The sequence below is a fragment of the Gavia stellata genome, chromosome 4 (genome assembly GCF_030936135.1).
Source record: "Gavia stellata isolate bGavSte3 chromosome 4, bGavSte3.hap2, whole genome shotgun sequence".
NCBI lineage: Eukaryota > Metazoa > Chordata > Aves > Gaviiformes > Gaviidae > Gavia > Gavia stellata.
This window is the reverse complement of record NC_082597.1, coordinates 17767023-17785895: the sequence shown is the minus strand read 5'-3', so window position 1 is coordinate 17785895 and position 18873 is coordinate 17767023. Positions and strand designations below refer to the sequence as shown.

At 42.0% G+C, this 18873-nt stretch overlaps 1 protein-coding gene across 1 annotated transcript in view; it reads right to left on the bottom strand.

Annotated features, from left to right (window-relative positions):
- The window catches only part of GRAMD4 (GRAM domain containing 4), an 82178-nt gene that overhangs the window by 50512 nt on the left and 12793 nt on the right, over positions 1–18873 (bottom strand). The window contains exon 2 of the mRNA XM_059816791.1: positions 4563–4773. Within this exon, the coding sequence (XP_059672774.1) occupies positions 4563–4724 (162 nt within the window). The 5' untranslated portion in view covers positions 4725–4773. The remainder of the gene's footprint in view (positions 1–4562; positions 4774–18873) is intronic.

Here is an 18873-nt window from a genome sequence, read left to right as displayed (position 1 = left end):
AAACAAAAGGCAGCTTACTAAAAATACTAGGAGCAAGCTCATGCAATTATGGTGTAAACATAAAATGGTTTAACCAGAGTAGTAAGATACAGTGATACAAGTTTGGTGGAAAACAAAGCAAACAATTTCCAAAATCAGTGACACCATAACTTATTAACGAATACAAGTTAGAAGTGTTCATAATATCTTAAGTGTAATGTTTGCATCATGCTTTATACCTTCCAAGCAACACACTTTATACCTTCCAATCATTGTAAATGAGGTGACCAATACGGACGTGTTTAAGGTTTTAATTCACATGTTTCAGGAAAAGCCAAACTGTACTGGAACAGCAATTAAATTAATGTTTTCTGTACCACAATAATTCAGATTTAATTCTAGCTCACTGGCAGGGAATATGCATAAGTAGATCAGAGTGCTTTCAGTACAATATACTAGGTACGAGCGAGCTTCGATTTGCAATGCTCACTGCCAGGTTAGTGCAGAACCTCCACGGGCTTAAACACAAATTTGTTCTTTCCCCCCTCTGCCAAAGGAGATGTGATCCTCCTCTGCACTGAGTTCATTCATATATCTGTACGTAGTACATGGTTTAGTGGGCATGGTGGTGTTGGGTTGATGGTTGGACTTGATGATCTTCTGCGATTCTGTTTTCTCCCTTTTATAAAAACGGGAGATTTGTCACATTAAGAGTGCCTAAATTAATCTATAGCATAAAATGATGAGACATAAGTTAAAATGAGGCTAATCAAGCCAGAACTGGCAAAAACAAGGGCAATCTATGATTTTCAGGGCACAGTCCCCACCCCTGAGCATTTGCATCTTAGCAAATCAAGTTGCTGGAGCAATGTTTTAAAGATTTTTTAGGTGCAGAATTGCGATCTGACAGGAAGGAACCCATGTTGCATCTACAGAATAGGAAACCATGATGGCACTGAATAAAGGGGACTTTCATTACCAAGCAGGCAACGTTACCCGAATTTCCAATGTCACAAGACGACAAATGCAATATGTTCACTATTAGGAAATAAGAATGGGCCAAGTTACCCCCTCTACCTATTTCATGATTGCAGTGTTTTTACAAAACAATGCAGAAATAACAGTGCTGCACACAGTGCTGAATGTCCTTGTTTAAAAAAAAAAAAACAACAGCCAACCACCTATGGCAAAGAGGGAAGGGAGGAAGAATTCTGGGAAGCCATTCAGGAACTTAAAGAGATGCTTAGCAAAGAGTTAATTTGTTAACCAACACGTCTGTCTTGGCAATAACCTGATGACACTGTCCAAGTACCCACAGAGACCTAAGAAAGTACCTGCTAAGACATACCTGGTAGTCAGGGTACTTAAATGAGAGCGGGTCAAGTACCCACACAAGCAAACAGCCAGCCTGTAAGTTGAGACCAAACTAGCTCAAATTAAGAGTAAGACTCCTTTTGAACAAAAAGTCACAGAAACCACTGACGAGAAGTCAAAGAAAAATAACAAATACTTCCAACCTCAGGGCCTGCCTACCAGGAGCTAGCTGTGCTCTTTACCCAAGCACGAGTTTGGATGTTTATTACTGAACTAAGTAGGTAAAGCTCACAGTTTTAAGATAAAGAATGCAAGACGACCTCATTTGGCCATCCTTTCTGTCCTTCCGTGGGGTGTAAATTTTGCATGTGCTACATCAGTAAGATATGTGAAGTGTTGGGACTAAGTCCCACTGCTCTACCTGTGGCCCAGGACCAAGCGCTCACTTCACTTGTTGGAGGTGTGCAACAGAAGATGCTCCTCTTTGCAAATGGTCAGGGCTCTGCAATCACAAGCTTTTATGACAAGGCTTTTTACTCTAAAACCTCCATTTGTGGCAAGTTTTTGCATATGCTTGTCAAGTTCAGACTCATACTTAAAGAAGAGGCACCTAATGTGCACATTTCTAAGTGCACTACGTACCCTTGGGGCACACAGTACAGAAGGGCCTTTCATACATATGACTGTGCTGTACTGTTCTAATAGGCAGAGATCTTTCGTTAACGGCTCAGTAATGATTAATACACCAGACTGAAAAGAAAAAAAAAAAAAAAAAAGTAGAGAGGGGCAGAGGTGAAGCCTTTGTCAAGGGAACGGTTGACAGTGGAGTCAGACATATCTACGTATTGAAGGTGTGGATAAGGGAACCAAGACTCAAATTTTGCATGCCTATGCTCAGTTCCAAGCCACGAAACTTGTTCTTCAAGCCCATCAGTTCTGTACTCAGATTTTAATAGAAACAGTGAAAAAACAGAAGTGGAAGCACAGTACAGCTCACATCTATCTGAAAAGACATCCAGCCTAACTTCAATTTATGAACAAGACTTGCATTGACTTTTGTATGCTTTCAACCCCCAAAGGTATTAAACACGAAGAAACCAACAAGACTTGGTCTTCTCACGATCAGTGTAATAAAAGTATAATACTAAGTAGCTTACAGAGCCTATAAAAGAAAACCACCCTGAATAAGCAATTTGAGTTCTAGCCACTGAATTAAAAACAATTCAGGCACAATTAGACCATATCATCTCAATAAGAAAGAGAGACATAATTCAGAATTGCCCTGTTCACATGGTCTCAGCCACTATTTTAATATTGACTTAAATATATAAGCATTACTTTCTTTACTCCCGGCACCTCTGCAGCACAGGGGATTATTTCTTCTCCCTTCATTTTAGGGATGGACAGCAGCGCTTAGTGGGCAGATGTCTGTGAGGCCCAAGCACTAATCCCCTAAACTGCCCATCTGAAATTTATCCCTTATGCGTCAGACCTCTTTCCTCATACCAGTCTGCTTATTTTGCCCGTATCTGTAACACAGCTGCTGCTCTGAGGCTGTTCCAGCATCACACTGGGTTTGGAGCTCCCAAACATCAGGAGCAGGGCAAAACAACAAGTCTGATACTGTTGCTGCTTTCCTCTCTCCCTTTCTCCCTGTTTTTAAAGGGCTATATTCAACTGTATCCCAAGGACTTAGATCATGATACCCTACTTAACAGTATGTAATCAGCCAGAAAGCAAAGTGTTTCTCTTCAAATTACCTTCTCAGCACACAGAGCTCAACAATTTGAGAAAACGGAGACCAGATGCGTAGCTGTAAGGCTTCATAACTAGTCAAAACCATAGGTTTACCTCACCATTCCCTCAGCCATACCATCCTGGAGCTACTATCCTCCTGAAGAAATACAGAAAATAGTATCTAGGGTTTAAGACAGATCTTTCTGTAGCCTCTAGCTCTGCCATCCAGATGCTTCTGATTAGATACAAAGGATATTCCCTGCTCTCCACACATAAATGTAATGTCTTAAGTTTAATGAAAATAAGCCAGTATTTACCTACAAAAAACTCAGAAAATACCATGTTGGAAGGGCAGCAGCACAGATTAGTCCTGGTATGCACAATACGTACGTCTTAACAAATAACAGATGTCTTCAGTAGAAAAGAGCAAAGGGAAGGCATTCAACAGAACTTCCTTGTTTGAGGAGCTTGAGGATTTGCATACAATAGACTTTTTGTGACCGAAAAATGCTCTGTCATTACCACTTGTTTGTTCCATGATCATAGGAAAAAAATTCTGGCAAAAGAGCTCCATATAAGCAGGATTGTATGTGATACCATACAAGCCCACTTAAATTTAGAAAAACTAATAGCTACAGAACAGGATACAAGCTGCCAACCCCAAAGGAGATGCTTAAGCATACACAGTTTGAAGCCTTTTAGTTTAACACTTGTGGTGAGCAAGCGCTGTGCTTCTAGAAATGAGCTTTCAGACAATAGCCTGACCACATTCTGAGGATAAAAAATGCACAGAGAGTTTCTAAATAGGCTGGTACAAATTCTGACTTCCAAGTCACATTCTAGAATACAGTTAAATGGACAAATCATAATTTAGATTGTAGCACTCCAAGCTCAAGGATCCACAGCCATTTTTTAACAGTTAAAGCAGGTTTTTTATTTTTTTTTAACCAATATTTAACTTTTCCTAAAATACTGTCTTTTAAAAAGGTAGGTCTGTTTGAGTACTTCTGCTTACAAGCACCAAAAAGTTTTAGCACCTGAAGAGTCTCGCTCACCTCCTGCATAGGTTTAAATCAGCTCTATAGCGTGGAAGCATTACTGGATACAACACCACAGTGAAGAACAAAGTGGTGTGACCCTCTAATGAAGTCACCAGAAATCTTATCTCTACAATCCTGGCCACTGCCGTTTGAGCAGATTTGAGCTTCTCAGACTGAAAAGAAGTCTTTCCCTCAGATCTGTTCGTTAGTAATTCAACAAAATAAATAAAAACCAGACAGCATTCAGAAGCACATCCAAGGTTAACGAACCTGCCAACCCATAACATCTAGAATCAATAATAGGGATAGGGAGCCTTAATTCTAAGAAATTAATTTGATCTTTCCATAAAATGGAAGCCTATTACTGGAAGCTTACTTCTTAGTCCACAAATCTTCAAATGTTAAATCCAAAACATAGGGACAAATAATTATTAATTTCTGTTATTCTTCTGCCTGACACAGAATATAATGATACCTAAATAAAGTACTTACAGGGTCTCTCAGCTCTTCATTGTCTCGAGTTGATGTTCGAGGTATTTTCACCGGGATTTCATCTCCACACTCAGTGTCTGAAGCATTTGGAGACTCTGCTAAATCAAGGAACTCATCTCTCTTGTGACCTCTGAACCTTATTTTGTCCAACTTCTTTAGCATGTTCAGCACTGCACTTTTCTGCTTTACCTTAACATGACGGTTGGAGTCTCTGCAAGAAGCAAGACATAAAGAGACTTTAGAAAGCTTGCAATAAACCTAAATACACACATTCTAATCACTAACTACTTCTAACCATCTTTCAAGGGCCTTACTGCCACTGGAGGAAAAACATGCTGCAGCTTAGCTTTTTAACAGGCATTTTTTTCCACAGTGTGACAGATGCATGGTTCGTGTTTCAGTAGTTGATGATTTACCATCTTCCCACACTATTACGGCCTCTTTCTCATGGCTATTTTTAAAGCAAGTCAGAATGGGCACAAGCTAACAATGTGCACTCCAAAGAAAGATTAGGGAGTCAGTTCCTAACAGGATACTTGAAACAAAAAAAAAAGTTTAGCTGGTAAGTCCACATTCTTCAACTTGCTGATACTTCCAGTCCATGAAAATCCACTAAGCTTCACAACCAATCTTTAAATTCCCAGAAAAACTGAAGCAAAAGAGTAGTGAGGCTATCATATCTCCCTACTGCTTCAGGCTAAGAAAACAGAAAGTACCCAGGGTTTATTGAAGAAAGCCACCAGACAGCTCCATGCAGAAGATCCCGCCAAAAACTAGAGATTGCTGAAATCGACCATAAACCACATTCAAATGCACTGCTGCGATCCTTAAAATTAACACTACTGACAATCTTGTACACCCTTTGCTAGATTCCTATTACTCCCTATTACTTATTACTCCTATTACTGCAAAGGAGAATCACTTTATTAGTGATGCTTTCACATTTTTTTAAAACTAGCATGACCAAAACTTTACTGTAAGAGAAACAGCACAGCCAGTATGTTTGCAGAACATGCAGGTGCCATCCTCCGGCATCCGGAGGAACGAGAAATGCCAAGGAAATTTCACTTCCAGAGACAATATCTGACATGAGCAATACTTAAATTATAAATCATAAATCATTCTGGGAGAAACATTTTGCTTTTTAAAAGACAATAGAAGAAAGCTTAATTAATGTATGTAAACTCATTGTAATGGTAGCTTTCCAAGACACTGCACTGTATCATTTCTGATTTAAACCAGACCTGCCAAATAGCTCCGATTCAATGCTCTACACATATCCCACTTTGTACCAAAAGGTCCCAAGCTCCACCTTTTTTAAAAAAAAAGATAGTTCCTTGATCCTGCCACTCCAGAAAGCTACCGCTTTGTCAGTTTATAACAAACCAGACACAATTTTCTCCCCTACGAACTCTGTTCCTCAGCTCAGAGCGTTCCATTTGGAGGGTGCTGCAATGCTCTCCCAAATGGACTTTTGCAGTGGTAAGAATTTATTTTGAGACACTTGTTCCTGTTACTATCCTTTTTTCCCTACGGTCAACATTGCCCTCCTTTTCATTAAAAAACATGCTTAGCTTCATGGCACATCATCCCAGGCACTGGTGTGAGATGAAAAAGCAAAAGGCAGATCTAGACAGGCATATAAATGAAGACCAAGAAAGAAAAGCCTTTTGCTACTGGCTCCCACGGCCTTTGCACTTGAGGCAATTCTCACCTTCTAACACAAACCTCTTTTCAACAGAGCTCTTCGTCTTTCCCTGAGGATTCTCCGCTTACCCTAACACTTTGGCAGTGACTATTCACACGAAGTTCAAACCAGATCATTCTCTTCAAAATCTGCCAAGGTTTATTAGCACCCTTCACTTAAACACAGAAGTTTGAAACTCATACAAAGCTCCTACAGTGCAGCCAGCAGCCCACCCCCACCCCACCCCCCCAAAGAAACCCTCTTCATTTATCAGAGATGCTTAAAGTTGCAGCCCTGTGTTTAGTATTTCACTTAAAGAGAATCACTTGCGGTAAATCACACCAAGGTTATTTTCTATGAACAGCTTTGAAGTTCTATTACTTGTCAAAGCTAAGTTTAAAATAGAAACACTTCTTGCTCATTCATTGACTATTTGATGAAGAAACTTGTCAGCTATCACATCCAGAAATATCTCTAGGCCCTACTATTAATAGCAACTAGAGAACAAATGCTATCAGGGAAGTTTAAACCTCTGATAAGCACCAGCACAATTGTATCACGCTCCCTTCCACCTCAAAGTTCTCCATCTATGTTCAACCAGTTGTACATACCATGTAAGTCAGACCTACACAAAGCAGTTGTAAACCAAACCCCATGTGGTCGTCATCCATGCTGTCCCTGCAAATGATACAGCTATACGAAGAAATAATAAGGATGGTAGAGTGCTATTCCTTTTCTGGTCGGCACTCATCAGCCCACACCAGTGGAGGACAATGCATGCATCCCAAGCCTTCTCCACCCCTCTTACGGATGGAGCAGTTAACTCAAGGCTGCAGATGAGCATTGCTGTCCCGGGTGGAATCAGGAGTCCTCAGCTTTCTCCTATTAAAGCCACGTTTATGCACTGCTCCCCAAAGACCAGGGCTGGATCTGGACCTCTTTTTATAGCCTCGCATATACAGCACTTCAATGGGTATTTCAAGATCTGAATTCAGTTTTCCCCTCAGAGTGAATTCACATTCACTTATCACACAAAAGAAGTGAGAAGCAACAAAAACATCTTGAGACAGAGCAATCATCTCCAGCCCTTCTCTTCAAGCTTTGCCTTCAGGCAATGAAGAATGAAAGACCCATGAGGCCGGTGAAAAGGCCCAGTGGTGTAACTGCCTGGGTTGGACACCGTCTGGGAACACGAAGTCCTAAACTCCAGGCTTCTCCCAGGATGGTTCATGCATTTCAGCGCTAGTCACAGAATAACCTGGCCAACAGATGTACCCATGAACACATTTACAGTATTTCTTACTAGTAAAACTGATGTACCTACCCTTAAGTGTGTTACGACCTGGTCTTTTAAAAATGCAAACCGTTCTTTAAAGCACTAACAGATCACTCCACTGAACACAGTCAGCTTAAGTTCTGTAACAGACACTAGCAAAAAGAGATGTCATCAGTGTCAATATTTTTAAAGTATTACTCAGTAGGTTGACCATTAAAAGAGGAAATAGTAAAGAATCATGTTCCTAGGCATTTTTAAGTGCTTTAAGTACAAGAAGCTGTTATATAAAAATATCTGCTCAGTTATAATTTAAAAATAAGAAGATCGTTTTGTCTAAAAATTGTTTTGAGTGTACCAGGCTCCCAGATTACTTACAGTTACATTAGATTAACCTAAGCAAAACCCTAAGCTTGCCAACAAGCTCCTATAGAAACTCATTATCTGGCCTCCAGCCAAATGCGCGATCTAAGACAGGCTTTTTATGTCAGCAGCCTGTTCTTGCAACTAGCAACTTTTTTTTTTAGATAAAGATCAATAAATATGCTGACATTTCAGCAGTTTCAGGCTCACTAGAAAAAAAGCCTCTCGGAGACTTTGTATTCCAAGTGACTTGGGTCAAATTTAGATAAGCTTGAGGAAGCTTTTGTAAAACTCAAGACCAGAATCCGACCTTGAATTAGCTTTATTGTAAAATACACCAACTAAATATCAAAAACACTTGCTTCACCATCATCTCTATTCACCCCCTCACCCTCTCCCAGCAACCCATCCACATCCTGGCCTCAGCTGGTTCGGCTCCAAGTTTCAGGCTCTTTCTAGTAACTCCCCATACCAGCAACACCAAAACCAACATGCAGTTTTGCATGTGCAGAGCTCAGAGCATGAATGTAGACCCACATCTCCTTCTGCTTTCAAACTAACCATAAACAAGTATCATGAAATCATAATAAAAATACAACTATTTTAACTCCGTGTGTTGTAAACACTCTCATTTCCCAGCACTGTCATACATGTGACAATAATTGTTCTCACTACCATACAACAAATGAGCTATAAAGAAGAATTAAAGACTTGGATCATGCTTGCAAATTACTAACTTCAGCAAAATAAAATCAAATCCATCCTCCCCAATCAAGTTTATTTCTGCATACAAACACTCTACCATTAATGTAAGCAACAGATCTTTCCCACATTCAACACTGTAACAGAAAGTGCTGCAGAGCACAGTAAGGCAGATGTTGACTCCGCAAGACTGATTTAGGTCCAACTTCGTTGCACCTCAGCCAGATCTAATAATACCAGCAGGCCCTCTGTTGTAATATAGTAAGGATATCTTACATTAACATGCTTACAAACAAGGCTATTCAGGCACCCAGGTTTTTAAGAAGGTGGCTTTTCTTTCTCGTTGCAGTAGCAGAGGTCAAACCAGCAAAATTAAACAGCAGCCTGTAAAAATTATCCCGAAGTCCCAAAACATCTAGTAAAAAACTAGGCAACAGTTCATGTATACAGGGCTTGATTAGTGAAAAAGGTCTGTATTTTCCACACTTAAAAAAAAAACCCAAACTAAAATAATCTTTAAAGGTGGGGGTTTTTTAATTGCCATTAATATCTAGTTGCTAAAGCAAATCCTTCAAGGCTGAGGTTTTATTCCTTTTACAGAGGGCCAGAGAAGAGATTACTTTATTTGGACCTACTATAAAACCCTCAGTTAACCCTCAAATAACTGTCAGACGTTCAGTTTAAGCGAACATATCAAGACCCAAAACCCCAAACCAACATACACACACATTCCAAACTTATGCTAAGCAGAGAAAAATCACGTTTTCCCAAACTTTCGCATAAAAATCATAAGGAAATCTAGCACAGCTTTTTCTGCCTACATTTACAGAGAGGCTTCAGCAAGAAGACAACCAGCTGCTGGGGAACGACAAGAGCCAGCCGGACGGCATAGTCTGGAGGGGTACTGGTTACGGGGCTTGCTCCTACAGACATCCCCCCCCATCCCTTCGTGCCACTGCTGCCCCCATGCTCTGCTCTTGCACCAAGGTGGAAGAGGTCGGGATGCAGAAGGGAGGAGGGAACTCGGCGGAGGGCAGCACTCTGCACCGCTGCTGTCTGAAATACACCTTAACTTGTCCCAGAGTCTCGTACAAGTGGCTTACAGGTTTTGGTTTTCTGTTGTTCCATCTAGTTTTCATACAAGAATCCGCTGAATCAGAGCATGTAGCCTGGTAGATCGGACAGAGATTCGACAGAGAAATCTTCGTGTGTGCTTTGTCAGAGAAAGGACTCTGCTTCGCAACACAAACCCAATAAACAAAGTCAAACAACGTGGCCTCAGTAAGCGTTCATCTGGAGCCTGGGGGATAAAAACAACAACAAACCCCACTAAAACATCATGGATTAATTTCATCTTAGGTCAAAAAGGCCATACAAGACTGTGACACAGCAAAGTGACCTTCAAAGCAACTGCGATCCTTTTGCTAGAGAAATGGCGTTTCAGAAAGCTGAAGATGACATTGGAGTTGAAGTAAATCTTGTGTACCCCTAGTTCTCGTCTTTACACTCAAGTCGGAGGTGAGAGCTCTGGTATCCAACAAAAGCCAGGCTGTGTGTGGATCAACAAATACAGACACAGTGTCAACACCGGGATGTTTCGATCTTACAGTGAGGGAGTGACGTGCAAATTGAGGGAGTGGAAAGTATCAGGATTACATTAGGTATTCATTACTTCTTCACTGAAACGCTCCTGCGCATTATCCTAAAAGAGTTGACAGGAGAACAGGGACACAACAAGATACACTCAAGGCCATCCACATACCAACTGATACTGAAAACAAAGTTTGGCGTGTTTTTTTTCTGGACATGTCTAACTAAAACTGAAAAACCTCAGTGAGTACATCTAAGCCTACAACAGATTCAAGGTCCAGCTCTATATACTGCTCTGTGCAAAAAGTTCCCTCTTGCTACACGATTTTTTCCCCCCAATTTCTCATTTTAATGGACAGAATCTCGTCTCAAGTCACTGTCTGAACATTTTGTATCTATTAATATTTAAGAAACTAGCCGAAGAAAGATCAACTGACTGCACTTGAGAGCTCCTTGACTGCTCAGCTTTTCTTCCCCCTGCGCACACACTTCTCCAAATTTGCTCTCCAGAAAGCTCACATCTGTGAAGAAAGCCAAACCTTACCCACAGCATCTCTTCTTGAGCAACAGGGAGTGGTTTTGTACAGATGAAGTTCACACCTTTCAAGAAAAATTTACATTAAGGCCAACTCAACAAGATGCTTAAGCATGCAGAAGGGACACAAACCTCACTCAATGCAGCCGTTTCATGAACGGCGCCCATGTGAGATATATCACCCAGGACTTTGCCAAACATCCAGCTGGACTGGCCAAGAGCAGCTTACAAACACTCTCCAAAAGTTACAAGTGTTGCGCAAGTGCCCTCAATTTCTGACATCCACAAACACGCAGGGCTTGACATTCAGAGCTGAGCTCTCCCCAGGCTCAACCCGTCACAGGTTCGTCCTGAAATTAGTCATCACCTTAGCATCATAGTCTGGTAAAGTCTTCCTCCAATTATGTCACCCTTGGCCCCAGGTCATAACATGATGTAAGGCATATACAGAGCAATCTGCTTTCTGGTTTTGAGTAATACTAAAAGCTCCCAACCCTTTCAGGGTCAGGAGTCCTTAAAACGTGAGGGATAGACTAGACAGGGATAGACTAGGGGGATAAACTCTGTTGGGTTTTTTTGCATGAGAGATGAAGTTATCAGACTACCTACGGTGTGGAGAAATATTATGCTTAGTAATTCAGGTTTATTTTTCCCTTGAGTTTAAAGGGAGATAAACAAAGAGAATCCCACCAGAATCATCTCCTCTGCGTAACAGACTGCTGGCAGAGCAACACTTGATTAACATGGGTTGGAAATGAGCAGGAAGTTGTGCTTCAGTGTTGCAGGCTTAATTAGATGCAGCTATTAATTAAGCATCAACTCTGACACAATTTAAATTGTCCACTGACTGGAGGGAGGAGGGGAGGAAAAAAAAAAAGTGGAAAGCTGTGTAACATGCACTACAGTACAACACGGGGACTGGAGACAGAAGTTCAACATACCGATCTCGCCTGCCAGTGGTGAGGTTGTCACAGCAACCATAATCCAGCTTCATGAATATGCATTACGCTAAAATCTATTTTTTTCCCAAAAGAGACTAAACGTGTCATTCAGCTCACAACATGAAGCTGCCTGGGAGATGAATCAGGGTTGTACAATAAAAGTGACTTGTCTTCAAACCCTTCAGCTCGGCTGCTGTAGACAGGAGGGGTTGGGGGAAGAGGGGAGACACGGAACGCGGCGGCATGGGGCTGTAGGACTCTCTTCTGTACCTGCCTCAGCCAGAGGGTACCTCAGACATATTTGGCAAACATTTTAAGGCAGAGGTTCCCAAAACGAGCTGCTCAGTCCCTGCAAAGTTTCAGACCTGTGCAAGGCATCAGCTTTAATCCCTCAACCAGTGGGGGACAGGCCCTTCAGCAAGCCAGAGGAGGAGGCACCTCCAGTGACCCTCCATGGAAGGACAGAGAACGGGGAGCTGCTGCTCCCACTGCTAGGGAGAGTGCCCAAGCCAGCTGAAACCACGGGGCCTTGGCTTGATCATCACTGGAAAATTGTGGGTGGAGGGGCTCACAAAAAAAACCCCAAACCACACACGTGTACCTGTACAGGTCACACACCAGTGTGCCAAGAAAGAAACCGAGGGCAATGACTATTTCAGCTGAGTAGCTATGGGAGTGGTACTTTGTACTTAATCCCCCACTTAGCATCATGCTGGAAATAACATACCTCTTCCGTAAACACGTTGACACCCTACACACCTCTGTCTCTCTTTCATCATGAAACCTGAAGTTAGCAAGCTTTGTTAAATTAATTCCTCTGTAAACTGCTAAACTGGAAATTTTAACTCCCAAAACAGGAAGATAAAGCTCATTTTTTTCTCAAGACACCCGTGTGGAAAAAAAAGTGAAACATTTACTATGCCACCTGGAAAGCAGCACCAAAAAACCCTGCAAGAAAACAGCTTTGCCTGCAGAAAGGAGCTCAAGCAGCACGCACCGACTGGAGGAGCCACCAGTTCGAGCCACGAGGCAGCAAGCAGTTGCTCACACTGGTGTTTGCCAGCTACTCTGCCTGGTGGATATCCTGTGAAAGGGGTAGCATGTCGTGATAGTAATAAAAGCCCATCGCCCTCCAGGTGAAACCTCCCCTCCCAGTCACCCACCGGGTTCCCCGGCGCCACCCGCGTCCCCCCCACTGTGTACCCATCCCGATCCCAGACGAGCCCAGCCAAGCCTGAAGCCCACTTGATCACAGGCTGACACCAAAGGGAGCAACCCCATTCATTTCTGTCATGGCCTTTATGTCACTTGACCACTCACGCAGTTTATCAGCTCACTGCTGATACAACTAATTTTTGTGTTTGTTTTCTGGCAAGGTCAGTCTAATTGGAGCAGACAGCTACGCAGCCTCACTCCTGGTTGCCCAAGCTATTAGAGCTGTTGTGCTTCCTGCACAGAAAAATTTTCTGGTCATGGGCAGAGGGAGAAAGCATCCTTTCACAGCAGCCACCTGCACTTAAATCAGGTTAAACGACTGCAAAGCCTCACCCTAAAGACAGTGTTTGTGAAGCTGCCATGAGGCACATTTCAGAAATCAGTCCCACGCCAGAGCTTCAGTCCCTCCTCTGAAGGGTGGGGGAAGAGCTCGTCACAGCTCGGCATTGACGAAAGGCTTTTTTCTGCTTCCTCACTCTGAATTTTGTCTACTAGTCAGGGGGCGAAGATGGGAAGACGAACATCACCAGCTCAGCAAGAGCCTCTGTGTTCAAGAAGGCTCAGGCAGCTCAGGTCTGGCTGGTCTGCAACCAAGTAAGAAGCCGGGGCCCAGGGGAAGCGCTGCCATAAGCAAGCACCACAATTTCTGCCTATAAAACCAAAGAGACATGGGGTTGATGGATGGGGGGGAAGGACGGGATGGGACTAACACAGGGTAAAATTAGGCTATCGCGGTATGTATCTCCTCTTCCACTGTTCAAATGGAAGTGTAAGAAGCCTAGCTTGACACAGCACTCAGAATAACACTGGCATTTTACAATCTGCTTTAAAATAAACATTTAAAGTCAGAAGTACACATACTAGTGTGGAACATCTTATTCAGATTAGTAAGTGTATTATGGAAGGTGATCACTAAACTGTTTAGAAAGTGTGAGCCCTGCCAGCCCTGAAGAAGAATTTTAATTCTATCATTTCAAGTAAAAAAAGTGCAAGTTATTGAGACCAATGCAATTATACCTGTTCGATGCTGACTGTGTTTTTCATAATCTCAATTACACATTCATCATCTTTGGGTGATAAATACAGATAAATCAGAGAACAGGGGTACCGCTAAAAAAAAATAAAAAAAAAAGGACACTGTGGAAACAAACCATGATCTAGGCTTAGAGAAAGACACTTTGAGAACAGCCTTCCAAGATCTATGCAGAATGGCTTGGACCTAGTAGGTATTTCTTGAAGAGGTCTCTCAGCAGCAGGCAAGCACTTCATCTGCTCAGGGTGACTGCTCGTAGCTCACCCAGCAATCTCCAGAAACAGAACAAAGGTATAAAACATATTCCTTTTTTGATAAACAAAGATTTCACCTTGCTAGTCACTGGGAAAAAGAGAAATAAGAGGTACACATTTCAAGTGGGACGTGACTCATGGCTCACAACTGTAGCCGGACTAATCTCTGCTGACCTCCAAGAAGCGCATGTACCTCCACTGTGTGTAGCTGAGAGCGTGCAATCCATCGCTGAAAGAGAAGCCTGCCCCAGCCCTTATCAACAAACATCCGCAGCACCACACATAGGCAGCTTGCAGATTTGAACAACACTTCACACGTGCCACAGCCCCAAGCTACCTATGAGTTTCACTTATGGCAAGACCATACATAAGGAGTTACTAAAGCTATCAGGCAAAAGACCACAGACTTACAACTGCTGTGTTACATATGCAATGACAAAATGAACTCCCTTACTTTTTTGTTCACAAAGCAACCATAGGGCCACATTCATAGACCCCAAATCATTCAGCTACTGGGGCTGCTCACTGAGGTCAAGGGTAAGATTACAGCAAGATGGTCTATCTTGAGGGGCTTCCCTCAGTTCAGGGAGACAATTCAGCAGAAGCCAACATTAACAGCTCTGTAAGCAAGTAACAAAAGTTATCATGAAACTAGCCAGATGCGATTCTTCAGAGGAAGATTCCCAGGATGCAGTGATTCGTAACTTGCTTCTGCAAGCTTTAACTATTCTACTGCTGATTTGAGAACCCATTAAGGCTCTGAAATATCTACGTTGCAAAAACAAACCACATAAAAAAACAGATAAGTAAGATGTCTATGATTGATTTCTGTACTCAGCACACAGCCGACGGAAGGAACTGAGTCTTTTACCAAACACCAGTAGCTCTCCGACCGTCACATAGTCATAAAAATAATTTTAATAAAACAAGTTTTTTTAACTTACCCCCTCATGAGTAAAGAAGTTCAACATTTTTGGTACATGAAGAACTACAAAGACATAGCTAGCATGTATCAAATTACAACCACCACTATAATTAAGAACCTTTAATTTCCTTCCTATATACTGTCCTTGAGCTTATAAAGAATGTCTATAATCCTCAAATCCCACACATTTCCATGCGAGAAGCAGTGCTGCTGCTTATTCTGTTCCTTCTCCCTTCCTCCCAACAAAAACCTGAAAGTGCTCCTGAAGTTGGTGCTATGGGCACAGAAGCTATAGGGCAGGAAAAAAAAATTTACTATGTGGATTACACAAGTTTGCAGTGTTGTAATTCCTCATCATGTCAACTTTTAAATGAAGGGGCATGGAGGATTGCATAAAAACTTACACAGATAATATGTAAAAGGACACTGTGTGAAAGACTGCTATGCTGCACAATACACGAAGGAGGGATTTATCCAAATTACATGAAGAAGTAATGGAGAAACAGCAAGTTTCATACAGTAAGTCTGGCTTCAGGCATCAGCTTCATTTCTGGCACTGTCTGTACTACACAGCCACTTGTAAAAGCCATGTAAACTATTCCTTGAAATCTTATCACGGAGTAAAAAAACTCAAGGTCAAGCTCCCACCAGACCGACAGAAATGTGAACAGCAGCTCTGTTGGAAAGCAGCAGTCTGGAAAAGAGCCTCCCCCATTCCCACCCACACAGCTCGTCAAAAGATGAGAGGGATATTTTTCTCCATGTAGCAGAGTTTGGAAATAGCAGAGGAAGTTGCGTGACACAGGAAAACACAAAACTTGTCCTCTAGGTATCACAGACCTCTCCTCCATTTCTTCAGAGCGCAACCCTTTACCTAAGTCCGGCTGCACTGTTGGCACATTTGCTATAAACAGGACTGAATCACTGTACCCAAAAGACAGTTTTGAATTCTGGACTGCAATTACTTGTTTAAATAATTTGGCTATTCAACTAACTTCTCTCAACACAGTGAAATGACAGGCTTAAGGTTGAAAGGCCCTGCTGTTCAAGGTAATCTCCCTTACAGGAACAAACCTCTATTCCCTCACATTTCAAACTGCATCATTCCCTCAGTAGGCAGAAGAACATCTGCTCTTTGTCCCCATGCTTACAACAGTAATCCTGAATTAAAAAAAAAAAAACAAACCAAACAAACAAAACAAACCCCAACAGCCAACAAAAAAAAGGAATCACCAAACCAAACCCACAGGTTTAGGCTGTAACAAGCTGGTATAGCCACGCCAGGCAGCAGAGCATCCAACCCTATGAGAAACTGGAGGGGCTATGAGGAATATGATCACCATCCTGCACATTAACTCTTTTGTTTAGGAAACTGCCTGGCTATTCTGCCATAACTGCAGACCTTTCATTTCACATGTTGATTTTGACATACTTTGGACAGCAAAAATACGTGGAAATCTTTGCTGTTAAGCCTGATTCCTCCAAAAGGCACATGTGGTCTGGGCATCTCCTCCATGCTCTTTCCCAATAACCTTTGTACATAGTATCAACTGCTGTTAAAAAAGCCAATTTTGGTGACACCCCTACCTGCTCTAAGTAGAGGATCCAAGACGGACACCAGTCCAGCCCAGAAAAGGGCTGCCACACACGTTCAGCAGTTGAGACTCGTTAAATAGGCAACTGGTGGAAGAGTATAAATGTGAGGCTGAGCAGAGGTTGTCTCCTCAGCCCACCAGCAGTTACAAACGGGGGACAACAGCATGGGTCTGTGCCGGGAAGTGCAGTAACCTCAGAAAGAATGATGGAGCCTGCGAGTCAGACACTCATAGGGAAATAGATGAGAGGGAAAGAAAAGGAAAAAAAAAACCCTACATCACTCCAGTTAAGTTTCCAATGCATTCTTGTCTCTTCTCCCAAATTTTATTAGTTCATGGAACCAATTTCATTTTGCAAACAAAACCAAAATAACTCTTTACTCAAACCTGCCACAGATGAATTCTGGCCAGCAGGCATACACGGCTGCATACGTGACTGATGGAGGAACGGGGAGGAAAGATGGAGATACGCAGCCATATTCTATGAGCAATTTTGAGGCTTCTGTAAAGCATACATACAGTTGAGGAAAACTAAACAAACTGCATAATTTCAAGAAAACACAGAAATGATGCATTACGTAAGTCTGTAAGGAAGGTACAAAGCCTCTTCCTAACAAGTAAACCAGCCAGCTGAGGCTATTACCATAAACTAGCCCAGTTCTTACTAATCTGGCCATATTTGTAGGAAATTAACATTTTAAGGGTGCTTGTTATATTCTATTGCCTCACAACTGCAGATGGCAAAAAAAAAAAAAAAAAAGAGTTATACACAGGAGTTAACAACTACATTTTTGAAGCTGCTTGAAACAACTGGAAAAAAGTATCTTAGAGCAAGTCTTTAAATAAACCGGGCACATCAACACAGCCAGCTCCCTTCCTCTACCAAGCATCACCAAAGTATAGTTACATGCTAAGTGGCATTCCTCCCAAGAGAAGCCAGCTCCTCTCTTGATAGAGCTGTATTAGCAAGGTTTCCACTGTGTTTCCACAAGAGATGTACTGGACACAGGGAAGAGGCAGAAAAAAATCTCTGCCACTTTGTTTTTTTGATCCCAAACAGGGGGTAACCTATGAATCCAATGGTGTTTGCACTTAACGGATCAGCTCTTCAGTTTATGAACCAAGGCTTTACAAGCACTCTGATCTACCATACTTTTTGCATGGTCTATTTCAAAACAAACTATTTTCTCATCTCAAAATGTAACAAATACACCACGAAGGTTGTCAAGACTGCTAAAATGATACAAATCCAATGACAGTAAATAGCAACCTGGCACATCGCTGAGCCTTCAAACTGGAAATAGATTTAAATTACCACAAAGATAGCAGGATGGAGAGTTTAGTAATGAAGTGAAGAAACCAAGGGAGAAGAAATAATATTATTTCTTCTAAGTCATCATTTCAGTCAGATCCAGCAACTTAAAAGTCAGCTACAGGATGGCATTTACGTCTGCCTCTAAGACCGGGATGAGGGCCAGAATTACACTACTTGAGCTGACGGGTTTATTTATGCCATGATGACACTTTGGTTAGCAATGATAAAGGTCCAAAGGTCAAAGTACTTTAAGAAAAAGAGCCATATACACAGAGTGTATCTTTCTGAGCAGTTACGGTTGGGGTGGGGAAGGAAAGGGCAGGGAGCGTTATTCCTTGCACACACCCACCTGCCCCAAAAGCCACCATAAAACCACTTCAGCTGTGCCCATTTCAAAGCTTCCTAAGTTCACAAAGGAGATTTCTGTAGGGATCCCACCCTTCTTCGTCGAACCACTCCTAAGAAATGGTTTGGTTTTCCAAGTCAAAGCCAGAGAGAAGCCACTGGTGCCTTACGGTAAAATTGAGAGGCCATGTCATCAGCTGAAGCCCAGAGACCACCCACAGACCTCAGAAAGACCACCCGAAAACTCCCTAAAAAGTCTGGGGGAAGGAGTAGAACTGAAGGCAGAGAGCAACTTTTTTGTCAGTCTCTTAACCAGGACTTCTTCCAGATTTAACTTATTCCCAATTACTCCATTAATATTCATATATATAATCTTGAAATTTAAAAAACTAAACTATGGATTTCACTTTTTGAAAAGGATCCTAAAAGTTTAATAACCAATCAGGCTCAAATTCTGGTTTGGGGATATTAAGCCTTTTGTTTACACTACAGAAATGTTTTAACAGATACAGTCTCTCCAAGTCATGAAAACTTGGAA